At 53.1% G+C, this 23,977-nt stretch overlaps 1 protein-coding gene across 1 annotated transcript in view; it reads right to left on the minus strand.

Annotated features, from left to right (window-relative positions):
• Nucleotides 1-23,977, minus strand: part of LOC147086597 (aminopeptidase Ey-like) — a 55,685-nt gene that overhangs the window by 21,485 nt on the left and 10,223 nt on the right. Inside the window, exons 4-7 of the mRNA XM_085978280.1 lie at nt 21,601-21,727; nt 10,450-10,604; nt 9,122-9,235; nt 2,290-2,433 (exon numbers count right to left, since the gene is read on the minus strand). Coding sequence (XP_085834406.1) covers nt 2,290-2,433; nt 9,122-9,235; nt 10,450-10,604; nt 21,601-21,727 — 540 coding nt within the window. The remainder of the gene's footprint in view (nt 1-2,289; nt 2,434-9,121; nt 9,236-10,449; nt 10,605-21,600; nt 21,728-23,977) is intronic.

Below are 23,977 nucleotides of genomic sequence, written 5' to 3' on the forward strand. Positions count from 1 at the left end.
CGTGGCTCGGTTCGGGCAGCACTCGCGCCTCGGAGTCAGAAGGGTCGTGGGTTCGAGTCCCCACTCCAGAGATTTGAGCACAAAATCCAGGCCGACACTCCCAGTGCAGTACTGAGGGAGCGCCGCACTTTCGGAGGGGCAGTACTGAGGGAGCGCCGCACTGTTGGAGGGGCAGTACTGAGGGAGCGCCGCACTGTTGGAGGGGCAGTACTGAGGGAGAGCCGCACTGTCGGAGGGGCAGTACTGAGGGAGCGCCGCACTGTCGGAGGGGCGGTACTGAGGGAGCGCCGCACTCTCGGAGGGGCGGTACTGAGGGAGCGCCGCACTGTCGGAGGGGCGGTACTGAGGGAGCGCCGCACTCTCGGAGGGGCGGTACTGAGGGAGCGCCGCACTCTCGGAGGGGCGGTACTGAGGGAGCGCCGCACTGTTGGAGGGGCAGTACTGAGGGAGCGCCGCACTGTTGGAGGGGCAGTACTGAGGGAGAGCCGCACTGTCGGAGGGGCAGTACTGAGGGAGCGCCGCACTGTCGGAGGGGCAGTACTGAGGGAGCGCCGCACTGTTGGAGGGGCAGTACTGAGGGAGAGCCGCACTGTCGGAGGGGCAGTACTGAGGGAGCGCCGCACTGTCGGAGAGGCAGTACTGAGCGAGCGCCGCACTGTAGTAGGGGCAGTACGGAGGGTGTGCCGCACTGTCGGAGGGGCAGTACTGAGGGAGCACCGCACTGTCGGAGGGGCAGAACTGAGGGAGTGCTGCACTGTCAGAGGGGCAGTACTGAGGGAGCGCCGCACTCTCGGAGGGGTGGTACTGAGGGAGTGCCGCACTGTCGGAGGGGCAGTACTGAGGGAACGCCGCACTGTCGGAGGGGCAGTACTGAGGGAGCGCCGCACTGTCGGAGGGGCAGTACTGAGGGAGCGCCGCACTGTCGGAGGGGCAGTACTGAGGGAGCGCCGCACTGTCGGAGAGGCAGTACTGAGCGAGCGCCGCACTGTCGGAGGGGCAGTACGGAGGGCGCGCCGCACTGTCGGAGGGGCAGTACTGAGGGAGCACCGCACTGTCGGAGGGGCAGAACTGAGGGAGCGCTGCACTGTCAGAGGGGCAGTACTGAGGGAGCGCTGCACTGTCGGAGGGGCAGTACTGAGGGAGCGCCGCACTGTCGGAGGGACGACACTGGGGGAGTGCCGCATTGTCGGAAGGGCGGTACTGAGGGAGTGCCACATTGTCGGAGGGGCAGTACTGAGGGAGCGCCACGCTGTCGGAGGGGCAGTACTGAGGGAGCGCCGCACTGTCGGAGGGGCAGTACTGAGGGAGTGCCGCACTGTCGGAGGGGCGGTACCGAGGGAGCGCCGCACTGTCGGAGGGGCAGTACTGAGGGAGCGCCGCACTGTCGGAGGGGCAGTACTGAGGGAGCGCCGCACTGTCGGAGGGGCAGTACTGAGGGAGCGCCGCACTGTCGGAGGGGCAGTACTGAGGGAGCGCCGCACTGTCGGAGGGGCAGTACTGAGGGAGCGCCGCACTGTCGGAGGGGCGGTACTGAGGGAGCGCCGCACCGTCGGAGGAGCGGTACTGAGGGAGCGCTGCACTGTCGGAGGGGCAGTACCGAGGGAGCGCTGCACTGTCAGAGGGGCAGTACTGAGGGAGCGCCGCACTGTCGGAGGAGCAGTACTGAGGGAGCGCCGCACTGTCGGAGGTGCCGTCTTTCGGATGAGACGTTATACCGAGGCCCCGTCTGCTCTCTCAGGTGGATGTAAAAGATCCCACGGCCACTATTGGAAGAAGAGCAGTGGGAGTTCTCCCCGGTGTCCTGGGGCCAATATTTATCCCTCAACCAACATCACTAAAAACAGATGATCCGGTCATTATCACATTGCTGTTTGTGGGAGCTTGCTGTGCGCAAATTGGCTGCCGCGTTTCCCACATTACAACAGTGACCACACTTCATAAAAGTACTTCATTGGCTGTGAAGCGCTTTGGGACGTCCTGAGGTGGTGAAAGGCGCTGGAGAAATGGGAGTCTTTCTGTACGCTCACCGTGTTGGAATGAGGACTCATCGCTCCGTCTCGTACTCTCATCCTTTCCCAGGACCTCAAAACTGTGGGACCTTTCCCTCCCATTCCCCCGTCCCTTCCCTTCACGCCACACTCTAAAGCAAAGTTTGGCGTCACCTCACCACTGCCTCGCGATGTGCCTCATCTTCTCCTCTTACTCTCTTCAAACCCTTCCGTCCCACCCCCCCTTCCCCTTTGTGGTCATGCGCCATGGCCCTTTGACCTTTCACCTCGGCCCCCTCACCTTCTCGTACGAGATGTCGTCGAACAGTTGGCTGATATGCTCCGTGGTGGTCACTTCCTGTTCCCCTGGCGACAGCTGGTGGGAATTGGCCAAAGCATCCGAAGCCAAGGCAAAACGCAGACTTTTCCCGGCGAAGACGGAATCCTGACGACACAACGGCAAGACCATTATTTGAACACGCTGCCCGGGTGGCTCAGTGGGCCATGGCACTGAGGCAAGCAGGCCACAGGTGCCATCTGTGGATCAGTGCGTAGCTCTCTCTCTCTCGGAGTCAGAAAGTCTCCACACCAACTCTCGGAGTCAGAAAGTCGTGGGCTCAAGTCCCCACTCCAGAGACTGGAGCCCATAATCCAGGCCAACGCTCCCAGTGCCAGTACTGAGGGAGCGCCGCACTGTCGGAGGGGCAGTACTGAGTGAGCGCCGCACTGTCACAGGGGCAGTACTGAGGGAGCGCCGCACTGTCGGAGGGGCAGTACTGAGGGAGCGCCACACTGTCGGAGGGGCAGTACTGAGGGAGTGCCGCACTGTCGCAGGGGCAGTACTGAGTGAGCGCCGCACTGTCGCAGGGGCAGTACTGAGGGAGCGCCGCACTGTCGGAGGGGCAGTACTGAGGGAGCGCCACACTGTCGGAGGGGCAGTACTGAGGGAGTGCCGCACTGTCGCAGGGGCAGTACTGAGGGAGCGCCACACTGTCGGAGGGGCAGTACTGAGGGAGCGCCACACTGTCGGAGAGGCAGTACTGAGTGAGCGCCGCACTGTCGCAGGGGCAGTACTGAGGGAGCGCCGCACTGTCGGAGGGGCAGTACTGAGGGAGTGCCACACTGTCGGAGGGGCAGTACTGAGGGAGCGCCGCACTGTCGCAGGGGCAGTACTGAGGGAGCGCCGCACTGTTGGAGGGGCAGTACTGAGGGAGCGCCACACTGTCGGAGGGGCAGTACTGAGGGAGCGCCGCACTGTCGGAGGGGCAGTACTGAGGGAGCGCCACACTGTCGGAGGGGCAGTACTGAGGGAGCGCCGCACTGTCGGAGGGGCAGTACTGAGGGAGCGGCGCACTCTCGAAGGGGCAGTACTGAGGGAGCGCCGCACTGTCGGAGGGGCCTTCGTTCGGATGAGACGTTAAGCTGAGGCCCCGTCTGCCCTCTCGGGTGGACGTAAAATATCCCACGGCCACTATTGGAAGAAGAGAAGGGGGAGTTCTCCCCGGTGTCCTGGGGCCCAATGTTTATCCCTCAACCAACATCACTCAAAAACAGATGATCTGGTCATTTATCACATTGCTGTTTGTGGGATCTTGCTGTGCGCAAAATGGCTGCCGCGTTTCCCACATTACAACAATGACCACACTTCGAAAAGCCCTTCATTGGCTGTGAAGCACTTTGGGACGTCCTGAGGTGGTGAAAGGTGCTGGAGAAATGCGAGTCTTGCTTTCCCAGGGTCAGTGCTGAGCCAGCAGTGTGGCCTGATGGCCTTAAGGAGAATTGGTACAGGGTTAAAAAAAAAATTAGCCAAGTTTCCTGCTCCTGATCCAGGAGGCCCCTTTGACAAATCCAGGTGCACGAGCATTGGCTGAAGCTACGATCAGGCGCCAACAAAAAACCTTTGTCAAGATGGCCGCACTTACAACTGGGTGCAAGTGAGATACGCCGCCCATCTTTTGACAGTGGGAGGACAAGTTGAGAAGGCTGTTAAACATAGAAACATAGAAGATAGGAGCAGGAGTAGGCCATTCAGCCCCTCGAGCCTGTTCCGCCATTCAATGAGATCATGGCTGATCATCCAAATTCAGTACCCTGTCCCTGCTTTCTCCCCATATCCCTTGATCCCTTTAGCCTTAAGAAATATATCTAACTCCTTCTTGAATATATTTAATGAATTGGCCTCAACTGCCCTGTGCGGCAGAGAATTCCACAGGTTCACCACTCTCTGGGTGAAGAAATTCCTCCTCATCTCTGTCCTAAATGGCTTACCCCTTATCCATAGATTGTGACCCCTGGTCCTGGACTCCCCCGCCATCAGGAACATCCTTCCTGCATCTAGTCTGTCTAGTCCTGTTAGAATTTTATAAGTTTCAATGAGATCCCCTCTCATTCTTCTAAACTCCAGTGAGTATAAGCCCAATCGACCCAATCTCTCCTCATACGTCATTCCTGCCATCCCAGGTATAACTCTGGTGAATCTTCGCTGCACTCTCTCCATGGCAAGAACATCCTTCCTCAGATAAGGTGACCAAAACTGCACACAATACTCAAGGTGTGGTCTCACCAAGGCCCTGTACAACTGCAGCAAGACATCCTTGTTCCTGTACTCGAATCCTCTCGCTATGAAGGCCAACATTCCATTTGCCTTCTTAACCGCCTGCTGCCCCTGCATGCTTACCTTCAGCAACTGGTGCACAAAAATGCCTACGGGATCCTTGGAAGGATGTCAAGACCTTGGAGGTGATGCGGAGGAGATTTACCAGAATGGGACCAGGAATGAGGTGGAGAGACTGGCGAAGCTGGGATTGTTCTCCTTGGAGCAGGGAAGGTTAAGGGGAGATTTAATAGAGGTGTGTGGGTGGGAAAGCAAGTTGTGTAGAGGACTCAAAGAATCTGCAAAGGGATATAGACAGGCTAAGTGAGTGGGCAAACATTTGGCAGATGGAGTATAATGTGGGAAATTGCGAGGTTATCCACTTTGGCAGGAAAAATAAAAAAGCAAATTATTATTTAAATGGAGAGAGACTACAAAATGCCACAGTTCAGAGGGACCTGGGGGTCCTTGTGCATGAAACACAAAAAGTTAGCCTGCAGGTACAGCAAGTAATCAAAAAGGTAAATGGAATGTTGGCCTTTATTGCGAGGGGGTTGGAGTATAAAAGCAGGGAAGTCCTGCTCCAACTGTACAGGGTATTGGTGAGACCACACCTGGAGTACTGCGTACAGTTTTGGTCTCCTTATTTAAGGAGGGATATACTTGCATTGGAGGCAGTTCAGAGAAGGTTCACGAGGTTGATTCCTGAGATGAGGGGGTTGACTTATGAAGAAAGGTTGAGCAGGTTGGGCCGATACTCATTGGAGTTTAGAAGAATGAGAGGTGATCTTATTGAAACATGTAAGATACTGAGGGGGCTCGACAGGGTAGATGCAGAGAGGATGTTTCCCCTCGTGGGGAAATCTAGAACTCGGGGCACAGTTTCAGAATAAAGGGTCGCCCTTTTAGAACTGAGATGAGGAGGAATTTCTTCTCTCAGAGGGTCGTAAATCTGTGGAATTCTCTGCCCCAGAGAGCCGTGGAGGCTGGGTCATTAAATACATTTAAGGTGGAGATAGAGAGATTTTTGCAAGATAAGGGAGTGAAGGGTTATGGGGAGCAGGCAGGGAAGTGGCTTTGAGCCCAAGATCAGCCGTGATCTTATTGAATGGTGGAGCAGGCTCGAGGGGCCGAGTGGCCTATTCCTGCTCCTATTTCTTACGTTATGTTCTTATGTGTTCAAAATTATTAAATAAGCATAAGAAATAGGTGCAGGAGTTGGCCATTCGGCCCCTCGAGCCTGCTCCGCCGTTCAATAAGATCATGGCTGATCTTCTACCTCATCTCCACTTTCCCGCCCGATCCCCATATCCCTTGATTCCCTTAATATCCAAAAATCTATCGATCTCAGCCTTGAATATACTCAACGACTGAGCCTCCACAGCCCTCTGGGGCAGAGAATTCCAAAGATTCACTACCCTCAGTGAAGAAATTCCTCCTCATCTCAGTCCTAAATGGCCGACCCCTTATCCTGAGACTGTGACCCCTGGTTCTAGACTCTCCAGCCAGGGGGAAACAGCCTCTCAGCATCTACCCTGTCAAGCCCTGTAATAATTTTGTATGTTTCAATGAGATCACCTCTCATTCTTCTAAACTCTAGAGAATACAGGCCTAGTCTACTCAATCTCTCCTCGTAGGACAATCCCCCCATCCCAGGAACCAGTCTGGTGAACCTTCGCTGCACTCCCTCTATGGCAAGTATATCCTTCCTTAGGTAAGGAGACTAAAACTGTGCACAATACTCCAGGTGTGATCTCACCAGGGCCCTATATAATTGCAGTAAGATGTCTTTACACTTATACTCAAATCCTCTTGTAATAAAGGCCAACATACCATTTGCTTTCCTAATTGCTTGCTGTACCTGCATGTTAACGTTCAGTGATTCGTGTACAAGGACACCCAGGTCCCTCTGAACACCAACATTTCCCAATCTCACACCATTTAAACAACACTCTGCTTTTCTATTATTCCTACCAAAGTGGATAACTTCACATTTCTCCACATTATATTCCATTTGCCATGTTCTTGCCCACTCACTTAGCCTGTCTCTATCCACTTGAAGCCTCCTTGCATCCTCCTCACAACTTACTTTCTAGCTTTGTATCATCAGCAAACTTGGATATATTACATTTGGTCCCCTCATCCAAATCATTGATGTAGATTGTGAATAGCTGAGGCCCAAGCACTGATCCTTGCGGTACCCCACTAGTTACAGCCTGCCAACCCGAAAATGACCCGTTTATTCCTACTCTCTGTTTTCTGTCCGTTAACCAATCCTCAATCCATGCTAGTATATTACCCCCAATCCCATGAGTCCTCATTTTGTTTAATAACCTCTTGTGTGGCACCTTATCGAATGCCTTCTGAAAATCCAAATACACCACATCCACTGGTTCCGCTTAACTATTCTGCTCGTTACAACCTCAAAAAACAGTAACAGATTTGTCAAACACGATTTCCCTTTCATAAACCCGTGTTGACTCCGCCCAATCCTATTATGTTCTAAGTTCCCTGTTACCACGTCCTTAATAATAGATTCTAGCATTTTCTCTACGACTGATGTCAGGCTAACTGGTCTGTAGTTCCCCGTTTTCTCTCTTCCCCCCTTTCTTAAATAGTGGGGTTACATTTGCTACCTTCCAATCCGCGGGAACCGTTCTAGATTCAATGGAATTTAGTAAGATGACGTAGAATTACATTGAATATTCCGCACATAAACATGCCATTCGGCCCAACTAATCTGTGCTGGTGCTAATAATCCACACCAGTCTTTTCTTATTCCACCGACCTCATCTCAGCCTTTCAGCATATCTTTCTGTTCCCTTTTCTGTCATGTATTCATCTCAGCCCTCGAGAGGGTGTAGAGGAGATTTACCAGAATGGTTCCGGGGATGGGGGGGATCTTAGCTACAAGGACAGGTTGGAGAAGCTGGATTTGTTTTCATTAGAGCAAAGGAGGTTGAGGGGTGATTTGATCGAGGTGTACAAGATTATGACGGGTTTGGACAGGCTAGACGGGGAAAGGCTGTTCCCACTAGTTGATGGTACAAGGACTAGGGGACACAGATTTAAGGTTTTGGGCAAGAGATACAGAGGGGACGTGAGGAAAAAGTTTTATACAGCGAGTGGTGAGGACCTGGAACTCGCTGCCGACGGAAGTGATGGAAGCGGAGACACTCAGGGCTGAAAATTCGGTGGCGCCGTGTTTGGGGCGCCAAGCTCGCCTGGGCGCCGGAATTACCGCTCCGGGCGGAGCCGCTTGCACCATCCCGATATTCAGTTTGAGCGCCCCAAGAGGGACGCGGGGCGCTGCTAGAGGTGCCCCGCGTCCCTCTGGGGGCGCTGAAACTGAATATCGCAGCGCAACGTGCCGCAGCGCCACACGCTGTGGCGCGGCGTGCTGCGGTACTGCAGGCCTTCCTCCCCTTCTTAAGGGGGAGAGGCCTGCACCAGCGCGATCACCGATCGCGAGTGCTGGCAAAAGAGCCCGGCACCGAGGAAAAGTGCCGGGCTCTCGGGACACAGCCGGCACTGCCCGGCGGGGTGGGGGATCAGGAGGCCGGGGAGGGCGGCGCGAGGAGGTGCTGGTTGGCGGCCACCAAAAAAAATGGCCGCCCCGCACCTCCCCCTTAATTTGCGCCACGACCGCCACAGGTAGGCCCCCCTGAACCGGTCGCGATTTGCGACCGGCGCTACAGGGGGGGGGGTGCGACCTAATATCGCGTTCGGGGCGGTAGCGGGGTGCTGCGCACACCGATGACGTCATCGGTGGTGGCGCAGCGCTACAGGCTAATGCCGCCACTAGCGCCCCGCTAAATATTGCGGGAGGCGCGGCCAGTGGCGCTAAAGCCACTGAGTGCCCTCTTTAGGTGCTAACTGGTGGCGCAGCCCACCGAATTTCTAGGCCTCAATGTTTTCAAGGGGAGACTGGATAGGCACTTGAGGGAAATAAACTTGCAGGGCTTCGGGGATAGAGCGGGGGAATGGGACTGACTGGATTGCTCTACAGAGAGCCGGCACGGACTCGATGGGCCGAATGGCCTCCTCCTGTGCCGTTATGACTCCATGACTATGACTCTAGTGAGAGGTTTTGGTCGAGTAGATCGGGAGAAACTGTTTCCAGTGGCAGGAGGGTCGGTAACCAGAGGACACAGATTGAAGATAATTGGCAAAAGAACCAGAGGGGGAGATGAGGAGAATGTTTTTTACGCAGCGAGTTGTTGTGATCTGGAACGCGCTGCCTGAAAGGGCGGTGGAAGCAGATTCAATAGTAACTTTCAAAAGGGGAATTGGAGAAATACTTGAAGGGGAAAAATTCGCAGGGCTGTGGGGAAAGAGCAGGGGGGAGTGGGACTAATTGGAGAGCTCGTTCAAAGAGCCGGCACAGGCTCGATGGGCCGAATGGCCTCCTCCTGTGCTGCGTGATTCTAAAAGTAGTATAAAAAAAAGTCAAGTATATTTTATTAATGATATTGATTATATTACATGCTATTGTATTGTATTGTGTTGTGTATATATATTATACCAGGGTTGCACTTACCACGGTCCACTCAGGGTTAATGTAGGTGTTCCCCGCATAGCTGAAGTATGTAGCGAGTCCTTCGTTCAACCACAGGTCATTCCACCATTTCATCGTTACCAAGTTCCCAAACCACTGCAAGGGAACATGCAACACTTGACGTGATCAATAGGGACTCAGCATTTCAACCCGCCATAGCCCAAGAGGCTCCTGGGAAAGTACCTTTGTTGTCTCAGGTAAGGCAGTGACCTTTCACCACTGAGAACTCAGATCCCATGGAGAATGACTGTGAGGAAGGTCTCACTGGACCATTGGCGAGCATTTCACGGGACAACGTAGAGGGAGCTTTTCTCTGTATCTAACCCATGCTGTACCTGCCTGGGAGTGTTTGATGGGACAGTGTAGAGGGAGCTTTACTCTGTATCTAACCCCGTGCTGTACCTGCCCTGGGAGTGTTTGATGGGACAGTGTAGAGGGAGCTTTACTCTGTATCTAATGCATGCTGACTCGTGTTTGGGTTTGCTCACCTCACACTAAGCCTGTGTTAGGCGTGGCTCAGTGGCAAGCCCTCAAACTCAGAAGGTCATGTTTTCAAGTCCCACTCTAGAGAATTGAATTCACAATTCAGGTCAACACTCCCGGTGCGGTACTGAGAGAGCGCCACACTGTCGGAGGGGCAGTTCTGAGGGAGCGCCGCACTGTCGGAGGGACAGTACTGAGGGAGCGCCGCACTGTCGGAGGGGCAGTACTGAGGGAGCGCCGCACAGTCAGAGGGTCAGTACTGAGGGAGCGCCGCACTGTCGGAGGGGCAGTACTGAGGGAGCGCCGCACAGTCAGAGGGTCAGTACTGAGAGAGCGTCACACTGTCGGAGGTGCCGTCTTTGGGATGAGACGTTAAACCGAGGCCCCATCTGCCCTCTCGGGTGGATGTAAAAGATCCCACGGCCACTATTTCGAAGAAGAGCAGGGGGAGTTCTCCCCGGTGATCTGGGGCCAATATTTATCCCTCAACCAACATCACTAAAACAGATGATCTGGTCATTATCACATTGCTGTTTGTGGGATCTTGCTGTGCGCAAATTGGTTGCCGCGTTTCCCACATTACAACAGTGACCACACTTCAAAAAGTACTTCATTGGCTGTAAATCTCTTTGGGATGTCCTGAGGTGGTGAAAGGCGCTGGAGAAATGCAATAATGTGGCTGGAATTATAGGGCGCTTCTGCATATGTTTAATCATAGCAGACTGGACCATGGGTGGTGCCTTATTCCGACACCTCTCCCGAGAGCTGCCATTGAGTCTGAGGCAGGGCAAGTCAAGACCCCCCCTGGGCGAGCGGGCAGTACCCACCTGGTGCGTCAGTTCGTGGGCAAGGACCAACATCAGGCTTTGCTTGTTCCCCTCATTGTTCTCCTTGGGGTCATAGAGAAGGTTGGTTTCCTTGAAGGCGATCATGCCCCAGTTCTCCATGCCCCCGCTCTCGAAACTGGGAACTGCAACCAGATCTGCGGAGGGTCGAAAATGAAAAGTTAGCCGCTTAGCCGGTCGCTCTCGCACCGCTGTGTAACAAGGTCGTGGGTTCAATCCCCACATCCCCCTCCCAGGATTAGAACCCATAAACCAGGCCGACACTCCCAGTGCAGTACTGAGGGAGCGCCGCACTGTCGGAGGGGCAGTACTGAGGGAGCGCCACACTGTCGGAGGGGCGGTACTGAGGGAGCGCCGCACTGTCGGAGGGTCAATGCTGAGGGAGCGCCGCACTGTCGGAGGGGCGGTACTGAGGGAGCGCCGCACTGTCGGAGGGGCGGTACTGAGGGAGCGCCGCACTGTCGGAGGGGCAGTACTGAGGGAGCGCCGCACTGTCGGAGGGGCGGTACTGAGGGAGCGCCGCACTGTCGGAGGGGCGGTACTGAGGGAGCGCCGCACTGTCGGAGGGGCAGTACTGAGGGAGCGCCGCACTGTCGGAGGGGCGGTACTGAGGGAGCGCCGCACTGTCGGAGGTGCCGTCTTTCGGATGACACGTTAAACCGTCTGCCCTCTCGGGTGGACATAAAAGATCCCACGGCCGCTATTGGAAAAAGAGGAGGAAAGGTCTCAAAGAGTCTTGGGCCAATATTTATTCCTCAACCAGCGTCACTAATAAACGTTAACTGGGCATTCAACTCATTGCTCTTTGCGGGATCTTGCTGTGTGTAAAATGGCCGACATGACAACAGTCTCTGCTCTTCACTAGTAATTCATTGTAGGTGAAGCCCTCTGAGGGACGTTGGGGCGACATAGACGGTGCTATATAAATGCAAAGGGGGAGAAATTCAGTTGGTTGCGCCACCCGTTAGCGCCTTAAGAGGGCGATAAGTGGGGCGCGAGGCGGCTAGCGTCCGAGCGCGGTGAGACCAGCGCCTCTCGCGAAATTGAGCGGACATTTAGCGGCGGCGCAAAACCGCAATGCCCGCTCAGCTGCACGCGCAGCTCCTGACGTCATTTCATGGTGCAACGCCCTTGGGACGCCCCGAACCGGAAATTCAGTGGCGCCCCCCTCCTTTCCACCTGGCGCTGCCAGCGACTGGTTGACTGGAATGGTTCCCAGTCGCTGTGGGGCTGGGGGGAGGTGTGCTATTTAAAGGGGGCTCTTCCTGGCTTCTTTGTGGTAGCCATTTTTGGACCACTCCTTCTGTGAGAGAGAGAGGGATTTGCAGAGAGACAAGGGGGGAGAGCTTTCTGCATTGAGTCAGCGCTCGCACAGGTACTTCTGGCTTCGGCCCAGAACTTTGTAGTTGGTTTGCTTTTTCACTGGCATAACCTTGAGTGGCTACATATAATGGGGGCTGCAATGGGTGGAAACGTTGGGCTTCTCCATTACATTGAGAGGGCTCAGAGACGCCGAGAGAGAGTGCCAATCATGGCCAGACGGAGGGGGGCCAACAGGCGTCGACACAGGAGGCCTTACCATCCCAGGGTTTTCCGCCAACAGTTCTCATACCTCAACATGTCTAAGGAGCAGTGTTTTCGGAGGCTGCAATTCAGCAGGGAGGTGGTCACTGAGCTCTGCCACCTGCTTCAGCCAGATCTGCAGCCTCAACTGAGGAGCAGGACGTCTCTGTCGGTGGCAGTGAAGGTCACAGTGGCTCTCAACTTCTATGCCACTGGCTCCTTCCAATCTGCTACTGGGGACATTGCCAATATCTCCCAGTTCGCGGTACATTGCTGCATCCGTCAAGTCATGAATGCCCTCTTTAAAAGGAGACGTCAGTACATTTCCTTCCCCATGACCCCGGACAAGCAGCAAGAGCGCGCAATGGGATTTGCAAGAATAGCGGGCTTCCCCATGGTCCAGGGCACCATTGATTGCATGTGGCTTTGCGGGCGCCGCAAGAGAATGCAGAGGATTACCGCAACCGGAAGGGGTTCCATTCGTTGAACGTCCAGTTGGCGTGTGACCACAGACAGCTGATACTCGCTGTCAATGCCCGCTTTCCAGGCAGCAGCCACGACGCCTTCATCCTGCGCCAGACTTCTGTGGCAGACCTTTTCGAAGCCCCGGCTCACCCAGGAGGCTGGCTTCTCGGGGACAAGGGCTATCCTCTGTGCACCTGGCTGATGACCCCGCTCCGTGCGCCCAGCACCCCTGCTGAAGAACAATACAATGAGAGCCATCAAGCGACCAGGAACATCATTGAGCACACAATCGGCGTGCTCAAGCAACGGTTCCGCTGTCTGGACCATTCCGGGGGAGCCCTTCAGTACTCACCTGAGCGAGTCTCCCATTTTGTTGTAGTGTGCTGCATGCTGCATAACCTGGCAATCCTCAGGACTCAGCCACTGCCACCAGACATTGGAGCACCAGCAGAGGAGGAGGAGGAGGAGGAGCAGCAGCACCAAGACGGGAGGGAGGCACAAAGTGCAAGGGCCGTCTGGCAGCGGCTTATAGCAAGTTGGTTCTAGGCCCCCTCCGAAGGAATGGCTTCTGCCATTGAAAGAACATGAATGGAACTGTTCCGCAACCCCTAAGCCAGTCAAGGCAACACATCGTTCAAAGAGCAAACATGCACAATCTGATTAAAGACACTTCTTTATTTAACAAACTGTGTGCCCTTCCCGCATGAGAAAGTAATAGAGAGAAACCCCCCAAAAAAGCAGTCAGACACATAACTGGCTCTCACAACCTGGAGACAATGAAGAAAACAGTAACCAAAAAATGACCATGATCCTCGGCCTTCAATAAAACATTTAACAGCATTTTGCCACACCTCCTACTTTTTGCCCTTCGAGTGTGACCTGCTTCCCTTGCGAGATTCGCCCCTTCCCACCCTGCAGCTCCTCCACAATGGGACCCCAGTGGCTGCAGCAAGGCTGGGGGAAGGCGGCTGAGTGTCAGAAACTGAGTCAGCAGATGCCCTTGAGGTACGGCCTGGACCAGCTCTGGGCCTGGAGGGCCCGGCTGCTGACTGCTCCAACTCTGCATGGGCGGCAGCAGTCTGTCCTACAGGTGGTGGCAGCTGCAGTGGAGAAGTGACAGTGCTGGCAGCAGGAATGCTGCCATCCTGACAGAGGACAGCAACTCCCTGGTCGGACAACACACTGGCACTCCCACGGGGCAGCACTGCAGTATGCGGAGCAATCTGCTGAAGCACAGACTGCTGTGGCGCGGCGAGGGCCCCGGCGATTCGTGCCCGATCCAGCGAGGGTGGCAGCAGTCAGTGCTCATGTGGCTTCAATCTGCGTCTGCATCAGACCAACCACTGACTGCATTACACCACTAAGCACTTGCGTGGAAGCTGCTTGTGCTGCGCCGAAGTCCTGGAGGCTCCTTGCCTGTGCTGCGCCGAAGTCCTGCAGACTCCTTGCCAGTGCTGCGCCGAAGTCCTGGACACTCCTTGCCAGTGACTCAATGGATTCAGGCATCCTTGCCACTGCAGCCATGAGCTCAGTGTGCCTGTGCTCCACCTGGGCACTCATTTCAGCGAGGAGCCGCACCTCTTCAGCTCTCACTGTAGCAGGACTCGAGGCCAGACTCTCCCTCCGGGGAGAAGGCCGCCGAGCTTCCCTACCCCACCCCCCGCGTTGCTGCAGCCCGCTGGGACCCGGAGCTTCACCCTCCTCAGACCATTCCCCCCTGCTTCCCTCCAGGGAAGACGTGTCCCCATTATGGCCATGGGCTGCCTTGGCTGAGGGTGGCACTGATGGTCCAGCTTCCTCCTCGTCATCGCCTTCAGAGTCACTCACAGTGGCAGCTTGAGGGCCCGCCTCCTCACCTGGCGAATCAGCATCTGAAAGCAGGGAGGTACAAGAGTTGCTTTAGAGTGAGGTCAGGGTGGCAGCGAGGGAGGCATGAGTGCTGCAATGCACTGCATTGGTTCGATAGTGGCAAAGGATGCTGGTGTGAGGCACAAGTGGAAGGAGAGAGGTCAAAAAGGTGATGACCTTACCATTGCTGTCCAGAACGGGGTCGGCATCTCCAGTGGCGACGGGGCCAATCATCCGGCCTGCCATAATCCGCTTGACTTGCTGCTCCAGATCGGTGGGGGCTTGAAGGTGAGGCCGGCCTCCCCCGGTCCGTTGCTGCTGCCTCCTGTTATGGGCCAGCTTGCCCTGCAAGAGAAAGGATGGGCTCCGAGTACAGTGTGCAGCCCTGATCTTGGCTGCACTGCCTCCCATGGTGGAATAGCCCTTACAGTGGGAAGCCCTGATCTTGGCTGCACTGCCTCCCATGGTGGAATAGCCCTTACAGTGTGAAGCCCTGATCTTGGCTGCACTGCCTCCCATGGTGGAATAGCCCTTACAGTGTGTAAAGTGCTGAATGTGCGTGTGAGTTTCATGAAAGGCCCATAGGTGTTGGATGAGGGCTGGGCATTGGGGCTTTCAGGACCCTTTGGCCATAAAGTGAGGTGGACATGCAGGGATGAAGAGGATACTGAAAAGGGTACTCACCCTGACGACCCGAGTGAGGTCGTTGAACTTCTTCCTGCATTGCACAGGGGTCCTAGGCACCATGCTGCTGGAGGTCATTCTGTGAGCCACCTCCCTCCAAGCTTTGCGATAGTCATTGGGCAGCGGCCTCCTGCCACTGTCCGGGAACAGGATAGATCGCCTGCGCTCCACCGCGCCAACCAGAACCTGCAAGGCCCCCTCACTGAACCGCTGCGCTCGCTCCCTGGCCCTCTCCATGGTCCTAGGCGTTAGAATGTGGCAGCAGGTCTGTCCAGGCCGAGAATCAGGGCTCTGATGCGCAGGGTGTGGCTGCAATCCAAGATCGAACCTCCCCTTTAAGAGCTGACCGGTGTTAGATCCGTGATTCTTTAAATAGGATGTTTCCCCAAGAACTACACGGAGGCTGTAACTTAACAATCAACAGGTGTTTACTAAAGTAGAGTAGTCTCACGACTGAAGTACAGAAGCCTGCTCCGGCTTTATATACAGGTGTGGTCACTGCCGGTACTACAGTATACAGGAGCTGTAAAACAGTTCTCTCTTAAAGGTACATACACAACAATTCCTCCCCTTTTAGATTAACAGTACCATAACATTCATTTAACAATTAACATTTTTAACATGCAACATTAACTGAAAATAGTCCATTTATAAATTCAGTCTTTGGGGCAGCTTCCTGATCCTTTCTGGATAGCGCCTTCCCTGAGGTTCTTGTTCTTGGTGCGGAGGCAATTCTGGCCCCGTTTCGTCGGTTAGTTCATCAGTTTCCACTGCTACTGTTTCTGAGGTTCATCCCCAGGTACGCGAGTCATGGGGTTGACTCGTTCCTGTGACGCTAAGAGCTGGTTGACGTGGCGTCTCACAATGTTCTCCCCGCTGTGTGCATATCGTTCCGGGTTGCCATTTCTCTGTTCGGTAGTCACAGGCCAAGACTGGTTGTCCTACATTGAAGCTCCTTGTTGGCTTCTCATTGATGTGCTGGAATTGTTTATCCTCAACATTTCTTCGCACATTTGGTCTGAGCAAATCCAGACGCGATCTCAACCTTCGGTTAAAGAACATCATGGCCGGGGTCTGGTTGGTAACTGCATGTGTCGCATTTCTGTAGGCTAACAGGAAATTGTCCACCTTATGCTGTAGTGGAATTTCATCATCGCACATGGCCTTTATCGCCTTTTTAAAGGTTTGTACGAACCTCTCAGCCAATCCATTTGTGGCTGGATGATATGGGGCGGATGTGTAATGCCTTACCCCATTCCTTCTCATAAATTTCCGAAACTCTTCGGACACAAACTGTGGTCCATTATCAGAGCAAATCTGCTCTGGCAAGCTGTTCCTGGCAAATATGGTCTGTAGGACTTGCAATCATTTTCTCTGTAGTGGTTGAGGACATTTTTATCACCTCAGGCCATTTCGAGTGCGCATCCACTGCTATTAAGAACATTGTGTCCATGAATGGACCAGCAAAATCAATATGCACCCGTTGCCATGGAGAGGAGGGCCACTCCCATGGGTGTAGAGGGGCATGTGGTGGTGCATTTTGGACCTACTGGCATCCTGAGCAGCTCTTGGTTAGGTCCTCGATTTGGTGATCAATCCCCGGCCACCACACACAAGCCCTAGCAAGGCTTTTCATTTTTACCCCTCCCAGATGACCTTCGTGAAGCTCATTGAGCACTCTCTCCCTTAACTTGGATGGAATTACCACTCGGGATCCACACATCACTGTCCCCTGGCATACTGACAGCTGTTCTCTTCTGGATGAGAATGCTGGCAACAGTGAGTCGCCATGTGTTGGCCATCCCCTCACCGTCAAATCATATACCCGAGACAGTGTCGGATCATTGCGGGTCTCCTTCTCTATATCCGCGTTAGTTACTGGCAATCGTTCAATTATTGACGAATAAAATATCTCGATAGGGTCCACTGCTGGTGCTTCCTCCACAGTAGGCAGTGGCAAGCGTGATAGCCCATCAGCGTTTCCATGCTGTTTCATGCCTTTATATTCTATTTCATATTGGTTCGCCCCTAGAAAAAGGGACCATCTTTGTAACCGTTGTGCAGTCATCACCGGAACGCCCTTCTTTGGATTAAAGATGGAGACAAGTGGTTGGTGGTCAGTCAGCAAGGTGAACTTCTGCCCATGCAGATAGTGGTTGAATTTTTTTACTCCCCATACTAGGCTGAGGGCCTCCCTGTCGATCTGGGCGTAGTTGCGCTCGGCTGAGGTTAGTGACCGAGACGCAAAGGCTACTGGCCTCTCCAACCCGTCTGGGAATTTGTGCGACAGCACCACTCCAATACCATAGGGTGATGCATCACATGCCAACCGAATTGGTAGTGCTGGGTTGAAATGGGCCAACACCTCTTTTGATGTGATCAATTCTTTGCACTTCTGGAAAGCTCGTTTACATTCGTCATTCCACTTCCATGGTACCCCCGTTTGCAGTAGGGTGTTCAGTGGGTGTAATACCGTAGACAAATTTGGTAAGAACTTATGGTAGTAGTTTACCAGCCCGAGGAACGACCTCAGTTGTGACACATTTTCCGGTGCTGGAGCCTTGACTACTGCCTCAATCTTTTCAGGAGACTTATGTAACCCTTCTTCATCAATAATGTGGCCACAATGCGAGATCTGCTTCTGGAAAAACTCGCACTTGTGGCGATTAGCTCGTAGCCCATATTCCTTTAATCTAGTGAGCACCTGCTCCAGGTTGGCGAGGTGATCACTGTCATTTTTGCCCGTGACCAGGATGTCGTCCAAATAACACTGGGTCCCTGGAATCCCTTGCAGGACTTGATCCATTGCCCTTTGCCAAATAGCCGGAGCCGATGCTACCCCGAACACCAGTCGGTTGTATTGATAGAGACCTTTATGAGTGTTGATCGTGAGGTATTGTTTCGAGGCTTCTTCTACCTCCATTTGCAAGTACGCCTGGGCCAGATCAATTTTGGTGAAGTGTTTACCTCCAGATAGCGAGGCGAAAATATCCTCAATCCGTGGAAGCGGATATTGTACCGTGTGAAGGACTGGGTTCACTGTCACCTTAAAATCCCCACAAATGCGGACCTTCTTTGGTTCCCCAGGCGTATTACTCAACGACCTCTTCATTACAGGGATGATGGGTGTAGCCCACTCACTCCAGTCTACTTTGGACAGTACTCCTGAACGTTCCAACCCTTCCAGCTCTGCTTCAACGGCTGGTCGGATCGCATAAGGCACCGGTCTGGCCTTAAAAAACTTTGGACTTGCATTTTCCTCTATTTTAATCGTTGCTGTTATGCCTTTTAGTGTTCCGAGTCCCTCCTGGAACACTTCTTGTGCGTCAGTTAGCATTTTTGACAGTCGTCCAGGTGTGGCGTCGTCATCCTTTTTGGCCTCAACCTTCAGTGCCTGTATGGAATGGCAATCTAATTGTATCTTCCGGATCCATTCACGTCCTAGTAGTGGTGGTCCTCCATCTGGCAATACATATAGGTCCATTTTAGGTATTTCCTGGCCTTTGTATATCACTTTCACCCTTATTTTTCCTTTGGGGTAGACTTTTTGCCCCGTGTACGTCTTCAAGACAATCTCTGTAGCTTTCAAGGGTATATGTGGAAATAGCCGCTTGTAGTCCCTTTGGTTTATGACTGTTAGGGCTGATCCAGTGTCCAATTCCATTTTCACTTGGACTCCGTCTATCTTGCGTGTGACCCAGATAGTCTGGTGATCCTCCATTTTGGTTACCTTATGTAGTTTCAGACAACCCAGCTCCTTGCTTCCGGAGTCTGTATCATTTACCTGTTCGTCTGAACTACTGTCCATCACCTTATGTACCTTTTTGTACTTCTCCTGTGGAGATTTCTTGCTGTTGGTTTTCTTCCCTGACCTGCAGACTCTTGCTATGTGTCCTGTTTTTCCACACTGTCTGCACACTTGGTCCTTGAACCAACAATCCTTCTGGTCACGTGTTGTTCTGCCGCAGTGATAACACTTCCCTGCTCCATATGACATTTCATTGGTGCCGTATTCTTGCGGTCTCCGTTGTATCTCTGCAGCACCCCGTGCGGCTGCTTTGTGTGATACTGCCATGCTGAAAGCCTTGTCCAGCGTAAGATCCTTTTCTGATAAAAGCCGTCTCTGGGTTCCTTCACTTTGAAGCCCACACACAAACTTGTCCCTTAACGTATCTGATAGTCCCGCTCCAAACTGGCAGTGTTTCGATAACTTGCCCAGTTCCTTTAAGTACTCAGCATTACTTTCGTCTTTATGCTGGTTCCTTTTGTGGTACTTAAATCTTTCTGCTATCAGCAGCGGTGTGGGGCTTAAGTGGTCCTGTAGGATTTCTACTATACTTTTGAAATTCTTCTCCACGGGCTTCTCTGGGGTTAACAGGTTTCGCAGTAAGCCATAAGTTTTTGCACCCATGGAATTTAACAAAACCAGTGCTTTCCTAGCATCTGGCACTTCATTCGCCCTGCAGTACACCTCAATTCGTTCCACATATGTCGCCCAATCTTCGACTTCATTGTCGAACGCTGTGATACTGCCATTCTTCGCCATCCCTCGGTGTAATTTAACTGTCTAAATGGCGTCTCCCGCGCTCTCCCTTCTTCTCCGCTGGAACAAAATGGCGTCCCCTGCGCTTTCCTTCCTTCCCGCGCTCGCCCTTCTTCTCCGCTGCAGCTTAAAAAAAAATGGCGTCTCCCGCGCTCTCCCTTCTTCTCCGCGGCTCAATGGCGTCTCCCACGCTCTCCCTTCTTCTCCCCGCGGACGCGGTTCAGCCCTTGAGCCCTGGCTGTGCTCTGCGCGTTCTCCTGTGCGCCTTTCCCGTTGCCGTCGCTCGGTCCTGAACCCGGCTGCTGCTATACCCTCTCTTTCTCTCTGCTCGTTTTTCCTCGACGCCGCTCGGTTCTTTAACCCCCGGCCGCGCCCTGTGCGCTTCACCCTCTCTCTTACCCCATCGACGCGGCTCGACTTTTCTACGCCGTCGATCGGCTCCCGCCGCCGCTGTCCGGGAAGGGTGTGCGCTGCACCTGTTGCCAGTCTGTTGCTGGATCGTCGTGGCTCTCAACAGCCACTCCTGCGATGTTCACTTGCTGCCGGATGACTGGGTGGTTGCTCGTGGTCGATGCCTGTGCTTCTGGCCTCGATTTTCTTCCACCGTCCTCCCGGAGCGACTCCTTGACGGGAAATGCAGAGTTGCAGGCAGATTCGAATGAACCTCGTCGCCACTGTTAGATCCGTGATTCTTTAAATAGGATGTTTCCCCAAGAACTACACGGAGGCTGTAACTTAACAATCAACAGGTGTTTACTAGAGTAGAGTAGTCTCACGACTGAAGTACAGAAGCCTGCTCCGGCTTTATATACAGGTGTGGTCACTGCCGGTACTACAGTATACAGGAGCTGTAAAACAGTTATCTCTTAAAGGTACATACACAACAACCAGCGCCAGCATGTCTGCGTGCAATCGCTAACTGGCCGCACCTGCGCCCGCCCTCAGTGGTAGTGCCTCGCTTCTCCGGCTTAGTGCCTTAAGACAGTCATGCAGCGCCTGTTTTAGCGCTACAAGCACCTCCTGGGACGAAGCAGGTCAATTTAGCAGTAGGTGGCGATAATTTGCGCCGGGCGCTAAATTTCACGCCCGCTCGAGTATTACACCCCAAACGTGGCGATACTGAATTTCTCCCCCAAAGAGTTTATAATGGAGACTCAGTAACCCTTTCACATTGCGTGAGAGACTCAAACCCGTGCTGTACCTGCCCTGGGAGTGTTTGATGGGACAGTGTAGAGGGAGCTTTACTCTGTATCTAACCCGTGCTGTACCTGCCCTGGGAGTGTTTGATGGGACAGTGTAGAGGGAGCTTTACTCTGTATCTAACCCGTGCTGTACCTGCCCTGGGAGTGTTTGATGGGACAGTGTAGAGGGAGCTTTACTCTGTATCTAACCCGTGCTGTACCTGCCCTGGGAGTGTTTGATGGGACAGTGTAGAGGGAGCTTTACTCTGTATCTAACCCATGCTGTACCTGCCCTGGGAGTGTTTGATGGGACAGTGTAGAGGGAGCTTTACTCTGTATCTAACCCGTGCTGTACCTGCCCTGGGAGTGTTTGATGGGACAGTGTAGAGGGAGCTTTACTCTGTATCTAACCCGTGCTGAACCTGCCCTGGGAGTGTTTGATGGGACAGTGTAGAGGGAGCTTTACTCTGTATCTAACCCGTGCTGTACCTGCCCTGGGAGTGTTTGATGGGACAGTGTAGAGGGAGCTTTACTCTGTATCTAACCCATGCTGTACCTGCCCTGGAAGTGTTTGATGTGACAGTGTAGAGGGAGCTTTACTCTGTATCTAATCCTTGCTGTACCTGCCCTGGAAGTGTTTGATGGGACAGTGTAGAGGGAGCTTTACTCTGTATCTAACCCGTGCTGTACCTGCCCTGGAAGTGTTTGATGGGACAGTGTAGAGGGAGCTTTACTCTGTATCTAACCCTTGCTGTACCTGCCCTGGGAGTGTTTGATGGGACAGTGTAGAGGGAGCTTTACTCTGTATCTAACTCGTGCTGTACCTGCCCTGGGAAATTCCCCACTTACCTAACTTTGTCAGTGGATAGAATATACTATATTTCCGTTCATAAAACTGAAGAAGTTCTCCGGCAGCCTTTAATGCATAGGCTCCCTGTCCAGCATTGATTGCTTGCTTACGGCCCCAGACCTTTATCTACAACAGGAAAGAGAAGGTTCAAAATGCCAGTTAAATGGGAATAAAAGTCTCCCCAATTCCCCCCACTTTCTCTATTGCCTGCTCGCCACTGACCTTACGACCCCCAGCCTCTGCTCACACCCCCGGACTCTAACCCACTCCCCCCATTTAGTACCACAGAACAATACAGCACAGAAAGAGGCCATTCGGCCCATCGTGCCTGTGCCGGCTCTTTGAATGAGCTCTCCAATTAGTCCCACTCCCCCCTGCTCTTTCCCCACAGCCCTGCAATTTTTTCCCTTCAAGTATTTCTCCAATTCCCTTTTGAAAGTCACCATTGAATCTGCTTCCACCGCCCTTTCAGGCAGCGCGTTCCAGATCACAACAACTCGCTGCGTAAAAAACATTCTCCTCATCTCCCCCTCTGGTTCTTTTGCCAATTATCTTCAATCTGTGTCCTCTGGTTACCAACCCTCCTGCCACTGGAAACAGTTTCTCCTTATTTACTCGATCAAAACCCCTCATGATTTTGAACGCCTCCATTAAATCTCCCCTTAACCTTCTCTGCTCTAAGGAGAACAACCCCAGCTTCACCAGTCTCTCCACGTCACTGAAGTCCCTCATCCCTGGAACCATTCTGGTAAATCTCCACACCCTCTCCAAGGCCTTCACATCCTTCCTAAAGTGCGGTGCCCAGAATTGGCCACAATACTCCAGCTGGGGCCTAACCAGCGATTTATAACTGGTTTAGCGTGACTTCCTGGCTTTAGCACTTTTATTTCACGATATCTTTTTCAGACACAGAGCTGACAACATCAAAGCTGCCTTCGCAGTGGATTCGCGAAGATCTGCGGTCAATTTTGTTCTTTATTTCGAAAGGGAGGTGAGAGATTTTAGAGGGGGCAGGGCAGCAGGTGAAAGTGGGCTTTGTACCTGAGGTAGCTGAAAGGATCTTCTCAAAATGTTAGTGCGTAATGTAACATAATTAATTAATTAACTTACATTCCCAACAACAATTTGCATTTATATATTGCCTTTAACAGGGACATAAGAATTAGGAGCAGGAGTCGGCCATTCGGCCCCTCGAGCCTGCTCCGTCATTCAATGAGATCACGGCGGGTTTTCTTCCTCATCTCCACTTTCCCGCCTGATCCCCATATCCCTCGATCCCCCGAGAGTCCAAAAATCTATCGATCTCAGCCTTGAATATACTCAACGACTGAGCCTCTACAGTCCTGCGTATAGTTTTGGAGAGAGATTACAAAATGCTACAGTTCAGAGGGACCTGGGGGTCCTTGTGCATGAAACACAAAAGGCATGCAGGTATAGCAAGTAATCAAAAAGGTAAATGGAACGTTGGCCTTTATTGCGAGGGGGTTGGAGTATAAAAGCAGGGAAGTCCTGCTACAACTGTACAGGGTATTGGTGAGACCACACCTGGAGTACTGCGTACAGTTTTGGTCTCCTTATTTAAGGAAGGATATACTTGCATTGGAGGCAGTTCTGAGACGGTTAATTCCAGAGATGAGGGGGTTTGACTTATGAGGAAAGGTTGAGCAGGTTGGGCCTATACTCATTGGCGTTTAGAAGAATGAGAGGGGATCTTATTGAAACATATCAGATACTGAGGGGGCTCGACAGGGTAGATGCAGAGAGGATGTTTCCCCCTCGTGGGGAAATCTAGAACTCGGGGCACAGTTTCAGAATAAAGGGTCGCCCTTTTAGAACTGAGATGAGGAGGAATTTCTTCTCTCAGAGGGTCGTAAATCTGTGGAATTCTCTGCCCCAGAGAGCCGTGGAGGCTGGGTCATTAAATACATTTAAGGTGGAGATAGAGAGATTTTTGCAAGATAAGGGAGTGAAGGATTATGGGAAGCGGGCGGGGAAGTGGCTTTGAGCCCAAGATCAGCCATGATCTTATTGAATGGTGGAGCAGGCTCGAGGGGCCGAGTGGCCTATTCCTGCTCCTATTTCTTATGTTAGGAGTCGGCCATTCGGCCCCTCGAACCTGCTCCGCCATTCAATAAGATCATGGCTGATCTTCGACCTCATCTCCACAATGTTAGTGTTAGTAAAACGTCCCAAGGTGCTTCACAGGCGCGATTATCAAATCAAATTTGACACCGAGCCACATAAGGAGATATTAGGACGGGTGACCAAAAGCTTGATCAAAGAGGTCAGTTTTAAGGAGTGTCTTAAAGGAGGAGAGAGAGGCGGAGAGGTTTAGGGAGCGAATTTCAGAGCTCGGGGCCCAGGCGGCTGAAGGCA

The sequence above is a fragment of the Somniosus microcephalus genome, unplaced genomic scaffold, assembly GCF_052327205.1.
Source record: "Somniosus microcephalus isolate GS21.2 unplaced genomic scaffold, FLI_Smic_1.0 unresolved_chr7, whole genome shotgun sequence".
NCBI classification, from domain to species: domain Eukaryota; kingdom Metazoa; phylum Chordata; class Chondrichthyes; order Squaliformes; family Somniosidae; genus Somniosus; species Somniosus microcephalus.